The following is a 21,675-nucleotide window of genomic DNA, read 5'->3' as shown; positions in this document are numbered from 1 at the left end:
ACACATCACAAAACTGGGAGGAGTGGCTGATACACCAGATGGTTGCACTGCTATTCAGAGGGACTTCGACAGGCTGGAGAAATGGGCAGAGAGGAAGCTCATGAATTTCAACAAAGGGAATTGCAGTCCTGCACTTGGGGAGGAATAACCCCTTACATCAGCACAGGCAGGGGCCAACCAGCTCGAGAGCAGCTTTGCAGAGAAGTACCTGGGAGTTCTGGCTGACAATAAGTTGCCCATGAACCAGCAATGTGTCCTCATGGCAAACATGGCCAATGGTATCCTGGGCTGCCTTCAGAAGAGTGTTGCCAACAGATTGAGAAAGGTGATCCTTCCCCTCAACTCAGCACTGGTGAGGTCACATCTGGAGTGCTGAGGCCAGACTCCTCTCAGTGGTGTGCAGTGACAAGTGGTGCCCAGTGACAGTGACATTGTGCAATGGGCACAAACTGGAACACAGGAAATTCCATTTGAACACAAAAACACATTTTACTGTGAGGGTGGCTAAACACTGGAGCAGGTTGCCCAGAGTGCTCCATCTTTGGAGATATTCAAAACCTGACTGGATGTGGTCCTGGGCAGCCTGCTCTAGGTGATTCTGCTTGAGCAGGGGCTCGGTCCAGATGACCTCCAGAGGTCCCTTCCAATGCTAACTATTCTGTGAAAGAACCTAATTTTTAAGCTGTAAAAAAAATGGAACACAACATGACTTACCACACAACATGTGGTACATTATAATGTAGTACTTAATTAGCTGGAAAATAGAACCAAGGTAGCTTAGAAAATGGTGAAGGCCTCATCTGTCCAAACATACCAGCTGAAATAAAATTTATACTGGAGACTGGTATGCAGAAACACATCCTTTTTCACATGAAACTGTACTATCTGGAGATGTCAGAGCTGCCAGCTTTCAGCCACTTATGAGCAGTTTCTAAGTACCCTAACCTGCTTCAGTCAAAATGTGCAAGGCTAGCATGAGTCTATTAGAAACTTCCTGCTAACAAACTACCGGTTTTCCTGAAAATCTGAGGGAGGGATTTTGGAGGGAGAATAGCTAAAGAAAGTAACCCCTTCACAAGTACAGTTGCAGTCTTATGCCTTATGCCTGCTACTTCAAAAACCAAAAAGCACACAATATTTAAATTTAAGCACCAAAAGCACTGCATAAGCCAAAAGCTCTGAAAACCCACAAGTTATCTTACCAAACCAATGAATATCAATTCAATGTTGTACAGCCTATTCACCACCAACTATTCAAAGGTTCTGTATGTCTTTGCAATCCGATAGTAGAGAATTAGAACCTTAATTTGTCCCATTTCAGATATAGGTTATAATAGCATTTATTTATCGACTAGGGAGAAAAATTATTCATAGCCCTCCAATATCAGTATATTCCTAATTTCACCGCACTTGGAATCCTCTGTCAAACCTCTATGCCTTCCACCTAACAGGTGATAAATATTTGATTCATAATATGCTTTACAGGTATTTTGCGCAGCAACTTCATTCTTTTTAAAGGACTTTTTAATACACAATAATCAAATAAGACTGTGAAAGTCACTTTTATATGTTCAATACTATATAACATAGAATGTGTTATTGAACTCCATTATTTCTGCAAAAGTCATACAAACTAGCTCTAACACTACAGAGCAAACACACTGACAATACAGCAAAACTTGTGGTAGCCACCTACTTAACTGCACCTGCCTTTTTTAAAATCCAGTCTCCAAGTGTATCTACCTCAGAAGCATGGCCTTATGCTTTACCTACAAATAACAAATGATCAGCTAGCTTCCTCAGGCTACAGCAGTGTTTAAATCTTATTTCTACTCAGAGGTTTAAAGTTTCTAAAACAGCCACCCACTTGTAGTTTAGAAAGTCTTCCTGGTTCAGACTCTGCTGGCATGTCTGCATCAGTCTGTGCCACAGAAGAAGCTTTCTGATAAATACCACTCTCCCTAGAAAGACTCTTTTTGGCTCCTCTTCTTGGCAAAGTATCAAAACAAATCTTGCGAATTGGGTAGCAAGTGGAAGTAGCATCTTCACAGCTTGGTAGCTTTGACATTCTCTCAATGACTCAAAGTATTTACCTACACTACTACCCTTCCACTTGGTACCAAACAGTTGGGGAAATAAGTACGTAACATAATTAGACAACCATTCCAATAGCTCTACAGAGCAACGGCTCGGTGATGTGGTCACATACTGCATTTAAAATTTAAATACATGTCCTTACAGCATATATTCTCCTCTCCAGTAGTTACTTCCATCTTTCCAGAACCACATTCCATTACTATTAAACTAATATTTATTAAACTAGTATCTATAAAGGGTCATTCTTCAGCTAGAGCTTTTCAGAGCATAGAGTAGAAAAAGTCTTTAGATAAAAATGCCACCAAGCTGAAAGTAACATTGAAGACATATGGGTACCTTACCATCAATCTAAAATTAAGTCTTTATCTTAGTCAAGGACCTCCAGGACTTCATATTTTCATAAATCAAGACATAAGTGGTAACACTTATCCAACATTTTTCCCCCTTGTGTTGTAACATCTCATAAGACTAAGGCTCTTTACATTAGTAAAACCTGCTTTCATTTAAATATATTAGCAATCTGTTACAGCCCCAGGTCTGTAATCTGAAATAACTTCAACGATAAAAATATTTCAAGTGATACTTTTCAGTTCTATCTAATCATAATCTCATGTGGCAAAAAAATCCTGATGTTTTGGTTGAAGTTAAGTCCAGGTACTACTGCATGCAGATTGTGAAGCAAAGTAGCCAAAACCATTTTCAGGATCATATGCTATTCACTATTTTGCATCCTGTATTTACTGCAAGATTCTCCCTCCCCCCACCCTGAAGTATCCAATTTAGGCATTGCCTTTATTTTGGTCACTACTTGTACACACAACACAATATAAAGCTATTATCTTCAACTCCATTACACTTAGTTATCAAAAGAGTTTAATCCATTCTAGTCAATCTCCTCTATAATGCAGATCCTTTGTTCAAAGTCGAAGGGAAGAGCTTACTAGTTTGCCATTTCATTCAAAAACAACAACAAAAAAGGAAGTTTAGACCATTTCATAAGGGGCAAATAACCTAAACACAGCTGAAATCCCATATTCTAGATGCAAGATAATGAAGCCTCGCAAGTCCTCCTCCAGAAAAATTTGTCAGAATGATAGTAAGTTTACAGTGAAATAAAATACTTACAGTCTGGTCCTTCCAAATTAAGATATGGTATGTCCATTACTCTCATAAGAAATAGCCTGAAGCAAAACAGAAAAGCACCATTAGCAAATTTGTGCCTAAAGAATTTTTGAAAAGCTTTCTGTAGTCATATGTTGTGTCTTCAAGATCGTTAGAAGAATTAATCATCACAACCATCTCTTAAGCTATGTGAAGACAAACATACCCTCCACTTCAGTCCAAACCATAGTTTAACAAGTATTCCAGGTTTAAGAGTTATTTAATAATTCTATTGATTCAACAATACAAGACAAAAAACTCCCAAACTCACTGGTACAGCTGAAAACTTAAAATAAATGGGGAAATGAACATTTAAAAAGAAGTAACTTTGTGCAGTAAGAGCCAGCTACATGGTAGAAATATCTAAAGCTCTCATCTCATCTAAGCTCCCACATATACTCTCTTGTTTTCTGAGCACTGCTTCATGCTTTAGACAATGAATCTTCAGTTCCTAAAACTGTGTAAGCCACCATGACATTTTAGCAGTGATCAAACAGGCCAACAGTCTTTCACCCTTTAACATGTAATTACATTCTCCAAACATTTAAGAAATACTTATCAAGTAAGATAAGCTCATGTTCAGCTTATAGAATTATTCCCCCCCCAGAATAAAATTACAAGTAGCCTAAAATCCTGTCACAGGTGTACGCATGCAACGTATCACGGTCACTGGAAAGCTTAAAAACACTTTTTCTCTTTTGTTTTAAACAAAAGACTTTGGAAAACGGACACATAAGCCAGAGGGTGAACCGTCACCTATTATCATCAGGACAAATACAGGATAATGTGCACTGTGTCCTTCAGTACTGCAGAACTTCAAGAGATCAATAAGCATCAGAAGCATTAGAATCAATTAGCTTTAGAAACGTTAGCAATTCCAACATGGCTGAGTGATGACTAAGTTATTTTTACAAAGGAGTCAGTGTTTCTTCTTACATTTAGCCTTAGGTGCCATATTCATATACCCTTGGCTTCATTGTAGCCTAAGCAGGACAGGGATGACAGCTTGACAACCAAGCTAGCTTCAGAACACAGTTCCGCAAGAGACCAGAGATAAATGTCATTACTCTGACATCTCCCAGAGGCCCAGGATAAGAAAATACAATACTCACAGGACAACATGCGCTATGGCTCAAAATAAAATAAAACAAAAAAGGAAAAGGAAGAGAGAGATGGACAGAGGGACACATACACATACAGCAATAAGTTGGGCTTCACTTCAGGCTGTATAAAAATACTAAACTCTGTTTATGATTTGTGCTAATGTCTTTCTCTGAAATAATGCCAATGTCACTATTAGTAGGCGCCACCGCATTCACAGAATGACACAATAGCTGGGGTTGGAAAGGACCTCTGGAGATCCTCTTGTCCAACCCCCTGCTCAAGCAAGATCACCTCGAGAGCAGGTTGCCCAGGACCATGTCCAGTCGGGTTTGAATATCTCCAAGGATGGAGCTCCACTACTTCTCGGGCAACCTGCTCCAGTGTTCAGCCACCCTCACAGCAAAGTCATGTTTTCTTGTGTTCAAGTAGAATTTCCTGTGTTTCATTTTGTGTCCATTGCCTCTCATCCTGTCACTGCGCACCACTGAGAAGAGTCTGGCCCCATCCTCTTGACACCCCCACCCTCCCCATCAGATATTTATGCACACTGCTAAGATCCCCCGAGCCTTCTCTTCTTCAGGCTGAACACTTCCAGCTCAGCTCTCTCAGCCTGTCCTCACGTGAGAGATGCTCCAACCCCTTAATCATCTTTCTGGCCCTTTGCTGGACTCACTCCAGTAGCTCCATGTCTTTCTTGTACTGGGACTAGATGCAGCACTCCAGACGTGGCCTCACCAGGGCTGAGTAGAGGGGAAAAAAGGATCACCTCCCTCGACCTGCTGGCAACACTCTTCCTAAGGCAGCCCAGGATATTGTTGGCCACCTTTGCCATGAGCATTGCTGACTCCTGTACTGCTTTGGTACTCCTCAAGTGTAGAGGTTAAGCATAGCATACAGTATTTCAGTTAGTCAATAAAATCAACTTAGTCCTCACTGCATGCAGGTTGTCCACCGCCATACAGGACAGCAAAAAGTTAAAGAAAAGCAAGTTCTGTTCATGCTTAGCTTTACGAAGAAAGAGCTTTCATAGAATTGTCAGAACTAGCTACTTTAAAAAGTACTCAGCTAACTAGTTTATTCTCCTAGATAGCAGTTTTGATAAAACCAATTATTACAGATGAAGTTTACTAAATCACAGGAAAAAATTCTGAGTAAAATACTAGTAAAACTGCCCTCCCCAAGGTTTATCATGTTTAGGAAAGCTAATACTGTGACTGATGGCAAGAACAGACTTGTGCCAAAAACTGCATTAATCAAGATCAGGGGGTTTTTTTAATCCTCCAAAGCACAAGTCCTACATTTATTTGTTCGGTCAAAGAAACAGCACTTACACACACATACACACTCTAAAGAGGTAGTATAAGCACTGATTTTAATATTAAATCCATTTAAAGTATGTTACAGCAGTGACTTCATCTTTTAGCACTAACTTATAGCACATAGATTTTGAACACAGAGCTGCAGCATCCGTAATTGTGGCTGCCAGATTCCTCATCGATTTGCAGAAAATTTAAACTAATAAGGCCGTTCTGTATGACAACACAGTCCCTACTTCATATTGAATTAACTAGATTCATACAATTGTGGTTGTGAGGTTGCTTTTCATTACATTAATCCATACTCACTTAAAAAAAGCTATACTGACCAAGCTCCGTATTTCCTATGCTGCAATGTACTTCCTACACTGTTTAGGGGCTACAGCTAGACTACACAGTCAGTGGACAAAGACATCTATTTCTCCGCATATGACAACGTCTTAAGAACTTTGAGGCTTTTTGAGATAGACTCCTGAAAGATTATTGGTTTTGTGGCAACTCAAGTAAAATATGGAGAATGAGGCTATGACCATGCCACTTCACAACAATACATGAGTAGACTCAAGTAGTTAAGATTACTGCTCTGCACTGTGATAGAAAAAAAGTTTTCATGGCTGTGTGATGACCTGGGTAGAGAAATTGATGCAACTCAAAAAAGAAAAAGTGATCTTTTCAAAAGCAGAACATCCCACCAATCCAGCTCAATAACTAGCACAGACATGTGCCTGAAAGCACAAGGACTGCAATTGTTTAATTCTACACCGCGGTTGAAAAGCTATTTGTCAAACTGCAGAAAAGCATATTAACATTCTTCTGGAATAATTTTGCCAAGAAAATTAAATTCAGATAGAAAAAAAAAAACAGAGAGAAATTAAATAATTTGCAATACATGCTAGGGAACCTAGATCCCTGGTGAGACATTCTTCACAAATGTATCACAAACCAAGCTATTTGCACATACTTCAAACTTTGGTTCTGATATTCTTTATATGAAAAATGTATTTCCAAGTTAATTTTTACTTCTATAGAGCATCATGTTATTCAGCTCAATCTAACAGGGTGTTTTTCCTTCCCCCCTTTCTCCCCTGATACACCAAAATTAAAAGAAGTTATCATTAAAAGTTACAGGGGGTGTTTTGAGGGATGGGGAGCAGAAGAGGAGAAAAGATGCTGCTTTAAACAAATAGGTCAAAAAGAACTTAGAGTCAAAGCTCCAAAGCATGTAATGTGATGTAACATCCGAATTGTAAGCATTAGATAGGTAGCTTTAGATATTAAAATAGAAGTGCCTTCATCTCAAATTGAGTGTTCATCAAGATTAGAGGGATTATTCACAACAGGTAACTTTAAAAGAATGCATACATAAAATGAAGCTTAAAAATTAAGGAAATGCATTCCTCTGGAATTTGTGGCTTACTGAGTTGTTTACCATATAACTTATTGTATTATGCCTAGAAGAGCCAAACAACCCTAAGGCAAAGTCTGGTTTTAATCAGTTCCACTCTAACAAGAATCTGACATTAAAGATTTTACCTATGTTCCTTGTTAACCTATGAAGGATATGCTGGCCACCACTGTTGAATGGCAAGCCAGGAAGTTCCATCACTGTACTGACATAATTAAAAAGGTCAGTCAAACAAACAAACAAAAAAAACCAGGCAAACAATCCCCCCTCCTGTGAATGCTAAGTTTGTAAAAATCAAAGCTTGAATTTTCAGTTTTAAATTTACTCCCACTATTAACATTAGTAAAAGCTCTATTTGAACAGAAAATATTTCCAAAAATCCTGTTAGTTATGCCAATTGTTTTTAATTATAGCCACTAAGCTCTATTTAAATATTAACATACAGTATTCAGAGATCTTGAAATTAAGCCTTTATAAGCAACCCAAGGAATCATAAAGAACTGTTCTGTTTTAAAGAACATGTTTAAAACTTTACCTTGATTAGAGTTGAAACTGAGAATGTTGCTTCTAAATAATTGCCTTAAAGTAGAGAAACTACTCTGTTCAGCTCCTTTCAGGAATAACTTTTGTGACAGATAATGTAACTTTCATTTGTTCAGCTTACTGTTTGCATGTTGGAGTTTGTGTTTTGCTTGAAGAACATGACTACAGCACAAAGGAAAAGGTTTCCTTGTTCTGACTGCTGCCCACAGGATCAGGTGGAACTTCTGGAGGAAGGAGGAAGATAGGTTTTTTTCTCCCCAGGAGAAAGGAGGATGCTCAGCTAGGGGAAGCTTCTAGAGCACAAACTAGAGAAAACAGAGTAGCAGGAAGCTTGCTGGCAGCCCAGAGCATACCTGCAACAAAGCCCCGGAAGCAACATATTTTCTAGGGGCGGATAACCGTGAGAACTGCACAGCCCTGGATGCTACTTACAGTTGCTAAAAAGCAAGTGCTGGAAATAGAGATCTGGTCTCCAAGGATGTAACTGAACAGAGCAGAAGACTTGTTCATTTAAATATCTGACTCTTATAATTAATTTTTTTTAATTATTATTATTTAATAAATGGAGTAGTCTTATTCTGGTTTGTTACTTTGTATTCTAGCAAAAGCTAGCTTTACAAAATAGAAGCCGTGGCCTGCTCACTGGAAGGACAAGGCGAGACAGTCATCTCCAAGCTCTCACTGAGGTCAGGTGACAGATTCTAACTAGAATCTGGCAAAGCTTCCAACATCATGTCAAAGTAACACACAACATGCCTTCCAGGTTCCCATGATTTAAAAATAATATATAGCTTTTCTATAACAAGAACCTACCAGGTCTGAATAGCCACACAATGGATAAACATTTTTTCATGTAAACAGTAGTTTTCATTCCTTGCTAAACAACCTCTCCTCCCAAAACACTCCCCCCCCCTCCCCAAACACACACGTTCAGCTATTTTCCCTACTATTTATTGTTAACTTTCCCTTTTGTTACGCAGTGTTAATTCTGAAGCCAAAAAAACAGCAGTTTTACCCACAGGGCTCATGTCCACAACCAACTTCCTCTTAAAGACTTTGAAATGCCACTGTTAGAGGATCGTTACATTTAGAGTGCCCAACTTAATTGACTTGAAAAGCTTAAATTTAACCTATTACTGTAACAGCTCTAGAAGTCTCAGTTTGTACTTGTTGCAGATATCCATCTCTGGAAAGAACGCAAAGCATTTTAGGTAATGATTGAAAAAAATAAATATATTTAATTCCCTCAAATAACATCTACTAGTTGGCACATATTTGCTGGTGTTACAGAAATCAACCTGTGACAAATCCCATCTTAAAATGAAATTATGCTGATCAATTCTATCACCACCTTTTGTTTAACTGAGCATTCACATTCAAATGAAGTGGTCCATAAAGGTCTGTGTTGAATCTGAGAAATGTACGTACGATTTATGATGTCTGCTAGAACACAGGAAGTTACTGTCTCAAACATCTCAGTGTCAAGAGAAGCAACTAACTGATAACAGTATAGTTATTTAGCTTCTAGACCAAAGAAAACTGAAGGTCACAGACCGTGATTATTCTTTCATTTGCACGGGCCATCTGAAGCTACAATAACCATTTTTCTCCAACTCCTTTGTGATAGGACAGGATTTGAATGGATTTAACTTTTCCAGAATTGAAACAAAAAATAAGAATAAAGCACTAGCAATTTTTTTTTTTTTTCATTTCAACTCTTTTCACTTTACATGACAGGTTATACTATCTTTAGAAGCTTCCTAAGACAAATTTACAGGCTAAATACACAAAGAATCAAAACTGTGCATGAAGACTTCTAGATTTCTCAAGTCTTGCTTCAATCTGTTGAAATATTTGCATGAACATCTAATTCAAAAACAAAATCATAGCATCATCTTACAAACTAAGTATGCGTGTTTGCTATGTCTTCTTAAAAATCTGTTTCCTGATACTGTTAACGGCTTTGTGTTGCTTGGACTGATACTACACTACAGATATTTTAGTTCTTCTAGACTACCGAAGTGTGTTCAGTTTTAACTCTCACCTGTTTCTGACAGGGCCCTACAACACAAGGAACACCTGACCAGTTTTTCCTCTTCAGTTCTACACTACTCCAAGCTTACTCAAGAAATATTTTCTAAATTGCAAACATGTTCTTGACACTGACATGGCCACAGCCATTAAAGAAATTTAGGTTCCAAATGTCCTTTTACAGGTTAGCAGAAGGTAAGCCATTGCCTTCATGAGAAAAGGTATTATTTGCTTTCCAAATTCTGGCCTTTTTGCAGCATTACCAGCATGAACCAGAAAGCCAACCAAAAACCAAAGTGTCAAGAAAAATACCATTAGCCATTGATTCTACAACCAGAGTTAGGTATTCTGAGCATTATGTTTCCATATTTTAGCAGGTTTTAAATACAGCAATTACTTACTTGTTAAAAAAAGGTTCAATGAGTTTTGATCTAGCAGACACGTGATTTTTCGGAGGACTGAGGAATGAACCTGATAAAGAAGAAATTTAGCATGTAATATGCAGTTACTGATAGCATTAAGAAATAGATTTGAAAAAGACTATATAGATACCTAGAAAATTAGCCATGGAGATGAAGCACAGTCCAGTAATGTAAGCATCGTAACCTGCTTCATGAAGTTGTTCAGAAGCTGTATCATAACTTGGAAACCCTTCCGCACTTTCTGAGAAGAAAAAAATACTTTATAAACACATATTACAGAAGTTAAAGGCAGCCCTCTATGTTTACCCATATATGTTAGAGCATAACACATCATTTGGTAAGTTTACATAATTTTAAGTAGTTCTGAACCAAACATTTTACTTTTTATAGGAATAGGTTAATAGGATAGAACTCCTTCCTATTAAAAAACATATTAATCTGCTATATAGCACTTCACTCCCACAGACCTCTAGCTACTATGGAATATTAATACTAACACAGCAAGAACAGGATTTTCCATGCAGCCTATTTTCTCCTGACTGTCTTGCACTTAAAAAAACAGACATTCAGGCTCTACTGTCGATCTGCTTGCTAAGCATCCAACTGACCTGTGGCCAGATTTTTCAAGCTATTTAAATAATGAGAAAAGTGATTAAAGGTGTCTTTATTGACAACTTAGGTGTCCATATTCAGTGTTTGTGTGAAGACTTTAAGTAGTATTCCTTGGATCACCTCTGAAAGCGGAAACCTTAATAGGCACCTGTCTGAAGAGAAGTGTTTGAGACCATGTAAATCTCAATAACTGAGGAGAGTTTGCATATCACACTTTTTTTTTTTTTTAATTATTTAACTTTTTGGCCACTCCGAACATCAAATTTATTTCGCCTCTGCAGCTAATTTATAAACCTCTAGAAAGCTCGCTCATTTTCCTCTAGAAATGATGTTGAGAATAGGATTGGAAGGAGAAAAGTAACTGCTTTAAAAGCTAGTTGGGTGACCCTTATATATTAAGGTACACTTTAGCTCCATTTAATTTATTGCATTCTACTATAGCAAAAGAAACTAATACAGCTATGAAACATTCCCAGGATTTTAAATAGTGATACAGAAGTATTAGCATAACTTACACAATAGAAATGGGTAAATATATATTCTTGTCATATTTGTAAAAATAAACTTAAATCAAAAACATCAGGCATTTTTCTGAGTCCCTGTAGTATTTATTTTTTAAATAAATAAATAAATAATTCCTAAGACTTCATTAAGCCATGCAAGTTGAGCTTAAAAGGACAATTCTTAGTGTTTAATTTCATCTACTTCTTTCACAGATGCATATCCACATGCAAAAGCAAGCACAAATGAACAGTTAGCAGAAGTATTCCAGTATTTTTAAAGATGTTTTGCCTTAGATGTTCTGAAGTACATTAACATCTCATATTAAGTGTTAACACTTCTGAGTTGTTAACTTTCATAGTCATATTTTGCTCAAGATGACGATCAAAAAAAAATTTTTTTGATAAAAATATTTTATCACCAACAAAAAAGATTACCTGACAGATACCAAATTATGTTACATTTTGAGAAGAAGCTAGTAGAGATACACCATTAAAAGGTCAGCATGAATTACTGTACACCCTGGATGTGCAGTATTACTTAGGTCTAGGCACCTGCTCACTGCCTGAGAGGACTGTAGAAGTCAAATTTGATTATCCATCTTATTTCCCCTCCTCTTATGACAGCTTAGGTGCATCTGCTTTGCATATTCAGCAATATATAAAAAAAAAGTAACACTCATCTTGTTTTTGATTAAGCATGCAGACTCCCCCCTTCCAATATATTCTACTGTTCAACATTACCCTCCCCTTTTCAAATCAGCAGCTCAAGAAATAAATTCCAGAACCTCAATACAAACTTGCCCTTTGATTAAACATCCTTTCATTCACCTCAAAACAAAGTAAGCTGTAAAGGACCTTAACTGTTTTCTAGGACTCACATGACCAGTCACTACCATGCAAGTTTTCTTGGTTTTGTTTCTAAAAGCACCTATTTGAGTATCCTGGCTTTGATCTGAAGGACATTAAGAAACAAATCTTCCAACCAAGAATAGTTTTAAAAGTTTCAAGTTACTCTCCAAAATCCAAGCTAAAGAAAAAAAATGCCGCCATTAGATGACAGAACCATTGTTCTCTGAAATACTTCCATTATTCTATCACTTTATCCAAAATAAAATACAAAGATTCCTACTGACTAATAATTCGGGATACAACTTCACTATATGCATATTGCCCAAGCTCATGTTTAAAGCCCATTTCATCAAAATACTAATATTAACAAGGAAATTTACATTTCAGGCCCACAACAGTCAAAACATTTTCTTCCCTCTGAAAAAGGAAAAATATGTTAGAACAAAGACCATTTTTATGTATCCTTACCAACTTTAGGAGGGCTGAATGGAACCTCTTTTAAACGCTTTTCCAGTTCTGCAAGGGATGTGTTATTAATGATCTCCTGCAAGGAAGGACAGCATTAACTGCCAGTGCCAAGCATATTTTCCCTGGAAACTGAAATCAAACAAGATAAAATGGGTATTTACTGCTGCCACCTTGTGTCCTCTAAGGATTTATGCATAACCCCATTTCAAACTAATACACCAGAGAAGTCCATCAAGATAAGTTTAAAAAGTCAGCTTGCCTTGCCTACAATATAACATTTATGAGTCACAAGCACTTAGTAATACTTCTCAGAATTCTTGACAGAAGATTATGCCAAGGATCTGGATTTATTTGGATCTGGTTCCATACATGGTGTATGTGGCAGGGGAAAATGCAGCACAAACAGCAAAGCAAAACATCGTAAATATTGATCATAATGTCTGGAGGCATTTGAGATGAGAACTGACAAGTGCTTGCTGCCTGAGCTAACAGTTTGTGCTATAAGCATTGTTAACAGTTTTTGAAATGTAAATACTCCTGACAAAGTAATACAAAGACAGTGAAAGAAGTCTGACAATCTGAAAGCTGGGGCATTTCAGCAAATTCTAGACTTCAGCTTAGTTGAATTGTGTTACTGAATGTATATAAAAAGCCATAACAAGATAGATTATTAGTTTCTTCAAATTAAGCCTAGCCTAACTTTGTGAATATTCACTGTCAATTAGTCAATGGAAAAATGTGCAGAATTAACAGCAAGAGAAAACCCAAAATCTAGTACAGTCTGTTAAACAAAGTTGTCTGACATTTTTGAAAACCAATTTTCACTTTGATTCCAAAGACACTTGTTTACAGCTACTGTCATCAAGCCTATGGCCTCAAACTATATCAAGAACTCAATACAGTGAACAAGCTCAACCGATGCATCATTTTGGCATTCCAAAGTCCCATTTGGTAACAACAGCCTAAAACCTGAGCATCTATGTAAAAATTACAAATTTCAACATAACTTTACCAAATATAAAGCTTGTGATGGATTATTAGTTTCCGGAATACAAAGGCCTCTGTATTACCACAGTAGTATTCAAGACAAACCTGAAAATATCTAAGTAACTTTTAATAAGATTTTCAGTTATGTGATGCCCTAAAGTCAGAGAGGTATGCAGAAGGACAGAAGCTTTTGTTACAAGAACTCACTCATTCCTGAGGCGCACAGGAAAGCAAGAGAGAATAATCACTTATCTCAGTGCTTATTCTTTGGAAGATAAAACTCATTCTGAAAGAATTTAGAGAAACCTGTAATTTTTTTTCTTCTGCAGACTACCCACTGAACAGCAAGGCACAATAGAACCTAATGATGTTTGAGGATCAATTTTTCTAGACAAATCTAAAATCAGAAATTCACAATATTCTACAGCTTTGGATAAGTAAACAGCTTCCAGGACCTATTTACTGCAACTCCACGAGTCACATTTTAAATAGCAAAAATTGAACATAATTTGGAATTCAAAGCTGCCGAATTACCTTCAAACTGGAACAACTACAAATCAACTGTATTTTACATTTGTAAGAGATTATATCCTAAAAATTTTTTGAAGTTTAGATACGAAAGGGATAAGTTTTTATTTTATTTTTTTAAATGAAAACAAAGCATCAACCATACAGAAGACATTCTGTTAGCCATTCTCCTCTATCAAAAGCATCATCTGTGTTTCAATACACACTTAAGGTAAATTTTCACTGTCAAATCATTCTATAATTTTAATTTACCTTAAAAGGTTGTGTACTTGCCATCAGTTTAGTATCCAATAGCCTAAAAACAAAGAGTTAAAAAAGCTGAAATGGAAGAATGTCCATTTTGCCAAATCCAAAAAATGTTTTGGTGTATTAGCTGTGAAACAGCCATTTCACCCTACTGAAACATTACTCTCACATCCTACAGCAGCCAAAGCACTCCTCAGCTTTGTCCAGCATGAAGAGGACAACAAGTAAGCAACAGTAAGAGAAGCAAACAATAAGTAGCAAATAAATCTTGTCCCAAATATAGTGCAGATTCCAAACCCAAAATATCATGCCAAAAGCAAGTGGGTAGCAGAGCAGTATCTTTTGCCAAGATGTGGAACAATAGCACTGCTCTTCTGGAAAGAGATGTTACAGAATATTTTTTAAGCTAAGTTTATCTAACTTGTACCAAATATTACTTCCAGTCACAGCTAGGTTAAGTTGAATAACAGCTAGGACAAACAATATCAGCTTGATAAAACACTACTGAAGAAGTTGCAAGTTTAAACTAAAAACTTACCTGGGAAATACGCATGATGTCACTTCTTTGAACTCACTTAGGTCCTAAATTAACATTAAATCAGACTATAAATTCCAGTTATCTACCATCCCGAGACTGATAAACAATTAACAATAGCTACTACTACCCAAACAGCTTTTAGAATTGAGCGACTGAATTCTCACTTCATAAGAGATGTACTCAGTCAGAATGACTATAAATACCACCTGCAATTTTACCAAACTATAGATTAGTTCTAATTTGTCTGTGATTCGCAAGAGAAATGTTCTATCAACGCCAATATCCAATCTTATTATATATTCTATACTACCTCCAACACCAGCTACATAACAGTTATGTCTTAAGTGTCTGAAGACATATTTCCAGCATTTAATAGGTCAGTGGAATATAAGCAGTCACTCAAGGTGGACAGGTTCTACTCAAGGTGGATCAAAACTTATGGGTTTAGATCTTTAATGTTTCAAAAGTGTAGGTACAATTGCCAACTACTTATGTTCCAACACAGTCCAAACAGGTCCCAAACTATGTTTTCCCCATCTCATAATCAGGTCTTTCCCATAATACCCATAAGCCCTTGATGTTTACAAGTAATATATGCACCATGCAGCCGATCTCTCCAACCAGACCTTTGTCTTCCTCGGACACTGTCCTCACTGCCAATAGATTGCTTAGTCTAACAACTGAAACCTCTTAAAGTAATGATGTTGTTCTTCCCTTCCAGTTATTCTGATATTCCCCCATTGCACCCAATGAACATCACCATAAATTTCTGCTATTAGATTTCTTATCATTCTATTAAATTTTACTGTATTATATGAAAAAACAAAACAAACAACTCCCCCCCCCCCTTTCCCACTTTGTAAGCCACAGGAGGGACAAAAATACCACACAATGCTAAAGCTCTAAACCAATATCTTAACAAAAACAGTAGTCTGATTTACCTCATTATCTAAGCAGTTTCTGAAGGACTAACAGACGTGACCAAAAAGCACAATTCAATTCCAACATTTAATTTGAACATTTTCAAAATGTAAAGGAGAAGACGTCAATCCAACTGAGCTTTCTACATGCAGATTTAAAATAAGGCACTGGCCCAGAAGTCCCAAACATTAATAGACCATGGTATGCTTCCATTCACAGGAAAGTTTAGAGATTAGACTGAAGGCAAATACGTTACTAGAGACATTTATGGCATCATCTGAACACTGATACTTACATCAGGTAGGGGACAGTAGAACTGGTGTATAGTATGCATAACATCCAGTAGCATATTGTGTCCAATAACAAGTTTGCCCTGTGAAAAGTAGGTTAAATGTTAATTACATCTCCAATTGTGGCCTCAGCACAGGCAATATGTGAAAAGCACCTGGGGAACAAACTGGGTCATATCTCCCCACTTGCTCTCCACCTGCCCCACAGCCTCCTTCAGTCTTTCAGGGCAGCCACCCCTGCTCTCTCCTTTAATCTCTCCCAACTGCTTATCACCACCTCCAGCAGCAGCTTGAAACTATGAAAAGCAGGAGATACATTAGAACAGCTACTTACAACTTTGTTTCCAAACATAATCTATTTAAGATTAAAGTCAAGTGATCTGACAATACACTACCTTTTAATTTACAACTTGTATAGTGAATCACAATTTATTCTTTAGGGGCTTCAGGGGCTTGACACTGCCTCTCACAGTGGAGAACCTTTCATGCCAGATGTTGTAAATTCAAGTTCCTTTTTGCAAAGTGCTTGGAAGTTCTTAAATGTTAACTTTGTTTCATCTGACACGACAACTTTTTCTGCTTCCCTGCACCCTCCACTTGCCAGAGAAAACATTATGCATCCATATTTTTTTCTAAACAGCAGGCTGTCTCACCAAAATAATCAGACTGAGTTCAACTCATGAGGGGGAAGGAGAGGGGACATATGTCAAACCATAGCCTATTTTAAGTGCATAAATAGAAGAGACTCAGATGACCTCCTGTGATTAAGACTTTAACTGCCAAAAAACAAGAAAAAAACAAACAAATCAAAAAAAACCCCACAATCTTTTCAGGACAGAGAAAATACCCTAAGCTTAAGTTACTCAACAGAATCTTGTTAATTGACATTAGAAATTTGTATTGTTGACTCTTACAGATAATGAGGTAGTACATGTCATTAGTTTATGGGCTTACTTAGCCTTACATACTCTACCACCATAAACCACGAAGCAACATCAACTTGAAAAAACAAACAAGAAAACCCCTCTTTAATCTGTATTTCATTTCATCTTGCAAAAAGCAAGAGCAAAAGAGCTTACTGTAGGAATTTTTTTCCTTACAACTAAAGGTATATTAAAAAAAAAACAAAAAACAAAAAACACGTTAACTCACAGAATTAGCAATGGCATGAACAACTCTGGAAAATCCTACTGCATCATTCAGTTCTTCCTGCAATCAAAGTTTCTGGCATTAGTGAAATATAAATACAAATACTGTCAGAACTGTGTCTGAGAACTGGCAGACATACTAAAAATGTAATGTTAATCCAAGTTTGGCTCAAACTGTTTCTCAGACATAATAACCAAGAACAGACCATAGAGGAAACATCAGTATTTGGAAGACACACAAGGTCAAAGCAGGACACTGCTGACAGAACTCCAGCTCTATACACAGCTCTAGTTCAGTGTAAAGTAGGACAGGTCACATCTCCAATAGTGCTCAGTAGCTATTAGACTGCAAACCGCCCAAGATATTAAAATTAAGTTAGGTATTTTCAGCCATTATTTGTTACAAATACTATTACAAGACACAAAAGGTTCTATACTGATTGTATTTTTGCGGTAACACTGAGGTTGAAGAAGAAATACTCTTCACTATTCATACAAACAAAAATATATATAATACATATATATAAACAAAAATATAGTATTGCAAGTTACACATTTTAAGATGACCCAGAATGCATTTTGAGGGATCTGACTACAGTATCTATCTCAGTCTGACTTAAACAATTTTTTGTAACAGAGTTTTCTGTTTTAAGTCTAGGGAAGTAATTTCTGCCTTACATTATACGTTTGTCTTTTTTCTACCAGCAGTAAAGTCTAATAAAAACATTCATTGTCATCTTTGTTCAGCTGTTAGCGCCACTAGCCTGAGTGACTAACACGCCTATAGAGACTGCTTCGGAAAATCCACTGTAGCAATAAGTTGTTTCTAACTTGTCTTTGGCAAGAAGAGAGATAATTTTATTTATGGTCAGTATTACATAGCTCTTTCCCTCTTAAAGCAGCATTCTGCAGGCAAACAGTTTATTTGCTCCATCCAGGTTGAATTCCTCTTTAAACATATATTTACAAATAGCTTGACCACAAATTCCCTGATTTAAGTCTTATGACTTCTTGCAATTCATCTCAGACTCAGTGAACAAAAATAAGTTCCATCAGCAATACTGAGAGTGCCTGAATACCTCACATGATCTTGCAGTCAACTTGCTACTACAGTAGTTGTGTGCAGCATGTTTCTATTAAGTTGGATGACTTATAATTATACAGTATATTTTAACCGAGACAACTATCAGCAAGCAAGCTTCATAATAGAAGTACTACTCCAAGGACAGATTGTGAATCCAAATAGTGCGAAAACTTTCTCAAGAAAGTTTGCAAAATTTTTTTGTCATAGCTATTGTTATATATAAACAGCAGTAATACGTGCAGTTGACTGTTTCCTACTACTAGGCCCTGCTTTTCTGACACAGCAGATTCATATAAGGAAGCATCACTGCTCCTGGATATTAGTTAAGTATTCTACAATTACTCATTCTTTAAAGGTCCGTAGAGTATCTTGTAACTCTCTTTTTGCTACATTGCAGAGCCTAAGTTATCTAAGTAGAATTTGGAGGATCACTTTCAGTCACAGCCAAAGCAAGAGGGAAGCATTACTAAGCCCTATCACACACCATGTTGCATAGCTGATTAAACTCACTGATTCTCCCCCTTCCCCTTAAATTAATGAAAAGGAACTTTCTGCAAATATTTACCTGTTCTTTTGCTTGTTTTTGCTGTTCTCTTCTTTTTCTTTCTTCTTCATTTACCTTACTAATGACAATATATCTCTCCTTCTAAAATCAAAAACATATAGGTTATGCAAGGAATGACTGACAAGATCATATTTAAGCCAACTGCAAGTTTCTGCAAGTTTAGACTGTATAGAAAAATCAAATCTTAACTGCAATACATATAGCTTAGGAGCAGTTACTTGGCAACACAACTCTTTCTATTATAAGTACAACATTATCACCCACTCCCAAAAGCCTGTTTTACAAAGCTGTATTAAGTATATCCACTGAGCTTAACTTTTACTACATCCACCTTTTACTTCTGAAGAAAACATTCCTTATAACTAGTGAATTTGTAGTATTTTTTGAAGTACAGATTCACACTGGAAAGCGAGGATACAGCATGCAATGCCACTACTGTTGTCTTAAGATCAAGACTTAACTTTTCATCAATACTGAATGTCAGATCCACTACATTTTAAAATATCCTTTGGTTTCCAATCTTGTTTTTAAATAATGTTAAGCCGCACAAACACATATTTATACTTCATATGTTAGAGTCAGAGCTAATGATTAGAAACAAACTCATTGTATTTTATTTAAAGTGTTTAGCATTTTTCATAACAAAGCTCAAGATAAACCTAGAAATTAGGGGCGTTGTTAAAACTGAGCAATGCAGTTTCCCTTAAACAGAACAAATGTCATAGGCAGTAAGTTGGCTATTTACCTTGTCTGATTCCAGAGTTTCAACATGGATACCTTTTGGATATCTACATCAAAACAAATGAAAAGTAAATATAAATAGTTATTAATTTGGGATTTATCATATTGAAGCCACAGAACTGATTGGGCAATGTTATGTTTCAAGATTATTATAAAACTTAAGTGCAAAAGAACTATTAAAAGTGACTCTTAATTTAAAATATTGGAAAATTTGACTAGTTAATTTCTTCCTTATATATTTAAAACATTTTAATGGTTACTAGTGTTAAAATGTATTTGTTAATGTAATTTCCCATCCTACTACTGCTGTGGAACCCATAAATTCTTATTTTAGTAATATTAAGTAAACATCAACTAGATATTTCATCACAGTTTAGAAGCTGCTTTTGAGGAACCCAAAAGCAAACAGTGGTGAACAACTGAAAGCTCTCATTTACTTGCAGCCACAAACTAACTTCTTTGACTGCTCCATACCTTTAACATGTCATTTATTCCAGGATTTATAAGTTACCTTGAATTTCCCGCTAACAGTAAGCTCTAATAGGAAATATTAATGCAAATGCTGTTACCATCGCAACTCAGTTGCATCACTCTACCACATCCATGTCTAACTACCAAAATACTGCCATATGCAGAGCCACAAAGCATGAACTGTTGGCAAGGTTAGAGGAGAATATCATCTTTCACTGCTTAACAAGTAGCTGTTACTCACATATTCCCAATATAATAAACTAGACACAATTATATAACCAACCCACAACCAGCATGTTTGTTTAGTCCCTCTGGCTTCTACTAGAACCGCAGAATTGTGTCCTCTCGGACCTAGTTTCCCCACACGATTTTGAGTCTAGACCTCATTTTCACAGATTTTGGATAACTACTAAAAATGCATCAAAACACTGTTTCACAACAAAACTCTTCAGTAGAGATAAAGTGACATGAGGAGACTCCAAAACTATATCACTCTCTCTTCAAGAAACAAGGGCAACCAATAACCTCATTGTTCCTGCTTTAATTATCTCCAGGCTACTTTCACAACTCTCCTTTCTCACACCAATATACAGCACCACAGCTCTATGTTCAAAAAAGAAAAGAAAAAAAAAAATCCAATTCACAAACACATTCTTCTACCCACCAGGAAAAGACATGAGAACAAACATGAGACAAGCATAATACTGTATGTGCTACCAGAAGCTACAGATATTTTATTAATGTGTTTTAAAAAAAAAAGAAAAAAGTAATATTCTTGAGAACAATTCTGTTCTTTTCATGTTAGTTACCAAGTCCACTTCTTTAAATTCGTCTGTGTAGAGAGGAACTTTATTTTATTCACTTTCAGTTTAAGTAACAAAGTGCCCAGATACTGTTGCAACACTGAATTAAATATATTGTATACCAGTGCAGTTAGAACACTGAAAATCTCATCTCTACTGCCCTATTCAAACAGCCTTTCTGTTTCTCCTAAGGCCTTAAGAGATCTATTTAGGCAGAGGAAACATTAAATAAGCCAAAAAAGGAGAAGAGAATGGCTACTATAAATAGGACTTCAGGTCATCAGAAATGCTTAAACTTGGTACCTAACAGAAAATATATAATATAGAACCAGTTTTTGAAGTCCCACAATCTATACAAGAACATGCAGTTATTGTTTACCAAAAACTGGTCATGTTGCATTTATTACATAATCACTCAAGACATATATTGTGCTGTTCAGTTTACAGATTTTAGATAGGAATGATAAAATAAACACTGAGTTTTAAAATATGCAAATGAATCATCACAGATCAGTATAGTGCAATTTATCTTCACAACATTGTAAAACACTCTTCTTTTAAGGAAAAAAAATCTAAATGAATCACCTCTGAGGTTAACAGATCAGCTCTTACCCAGATTTTCTTATCAGAAATACTAAAAAGATACAGTAAGGAAGTATTATCAGTAACTTACTTCCAGCTCAAGGTCTGATAAATTAATTTCCTCTGAAATCTAAAAGCAAAAGACAATTGTGTTAGTAACATTTCTTACATAAGTGTTTCAAAGCAACAGTAGTCAGTTAAAGTCTGCTTCACGCTCGTTTGTGGACAGATTTTTTTTTAAGTGCAAGTCACTGCTACCA

At 36.4% G+C, this 21,675-nt stretch overlaps 1 protein-coding gene across 3 annotated transcripts in view; it reads right to left on the bottom strand.

Moving 5' to 3' along the window:
• The window catches only part of PARN (poly(A)-specific ribonuclease), a 63,762-nt gene that overhangs the window by 35,805 nt on the left and 6,282 nt on the right, over window positions 1-21,675 (bottom strand). The window contains exons 9-20 of one of the 3 annotated variants that reach the window (XM_067306035.1): window positions 21,507-21,545; window positions 20,556-20,633; window positions 19,564-19,606; window positions 18,819-18,899; window positions 17,174-17,230; window positions 16,027-16,104; window positions 14,811-14,854; window positions 14,279-14,321; window positions 12,512-12,587; window positions 10,210-10,320; window positions 10,059-10,128; window positions 3,223-3,278 (exon numbers count right to left, since the gene is read on the bottom strand). In XM_067306035.1, coding sequence (XP_067162136.1) covers window positions 3,223-3,278; window positions 10,059-10,128; window positions 10,210-10,320; window positions 12,512-12,587; window positions 14,279-14,321; window positions 14,811-14,854; window positions 16,027-16,104; window positions 17,174-17,230; window positions 18,819-18,899; window positions 19,564-19,606; window positions 20,556-20,633; window positions 21,507-21,545 — 776 coding nt within the window. The remainder of the gene's footprint in view (window positions 1-3,222; window positions 3,279-10,058; window positions 10,129-10,209; window positions 10,321-12,511; window positions 12,588-14,278; window positions 14,322-14,810; window positions 14,855-16,026; window positions 16,105-17,173; window positions 17,231-18,818; window positions 18,900-19,563; window positions 19,607-20,555; window positions 20,634-21,506; window positions 21,546-21,675) is intronic. The other 2 variants (XM_067306036.1, XM_067306037.1) reach the window with 2 other exon arrangements.

The sequence above is a fragment of the Apteryx mantelli genome, chromosome 16 (genome assembly GCF_036417845.1).
Source record: "Apteryx mantelli isolate bAptMan1 chromosome 16, bAptMan1.hap1, whole genome shotgun sequence".
Lineage (NCBI taxonomy): Eukaryota > Metazoa > Chordata > Aves > Apterygiformes > Apterygidae > Apteryx > Apteryx mantelli.
The sequence above is the reverse complement of the archived record's forward strand: the minus strand, read 5'-3'. Positions and strand labels throughout refer to the sequence as shown.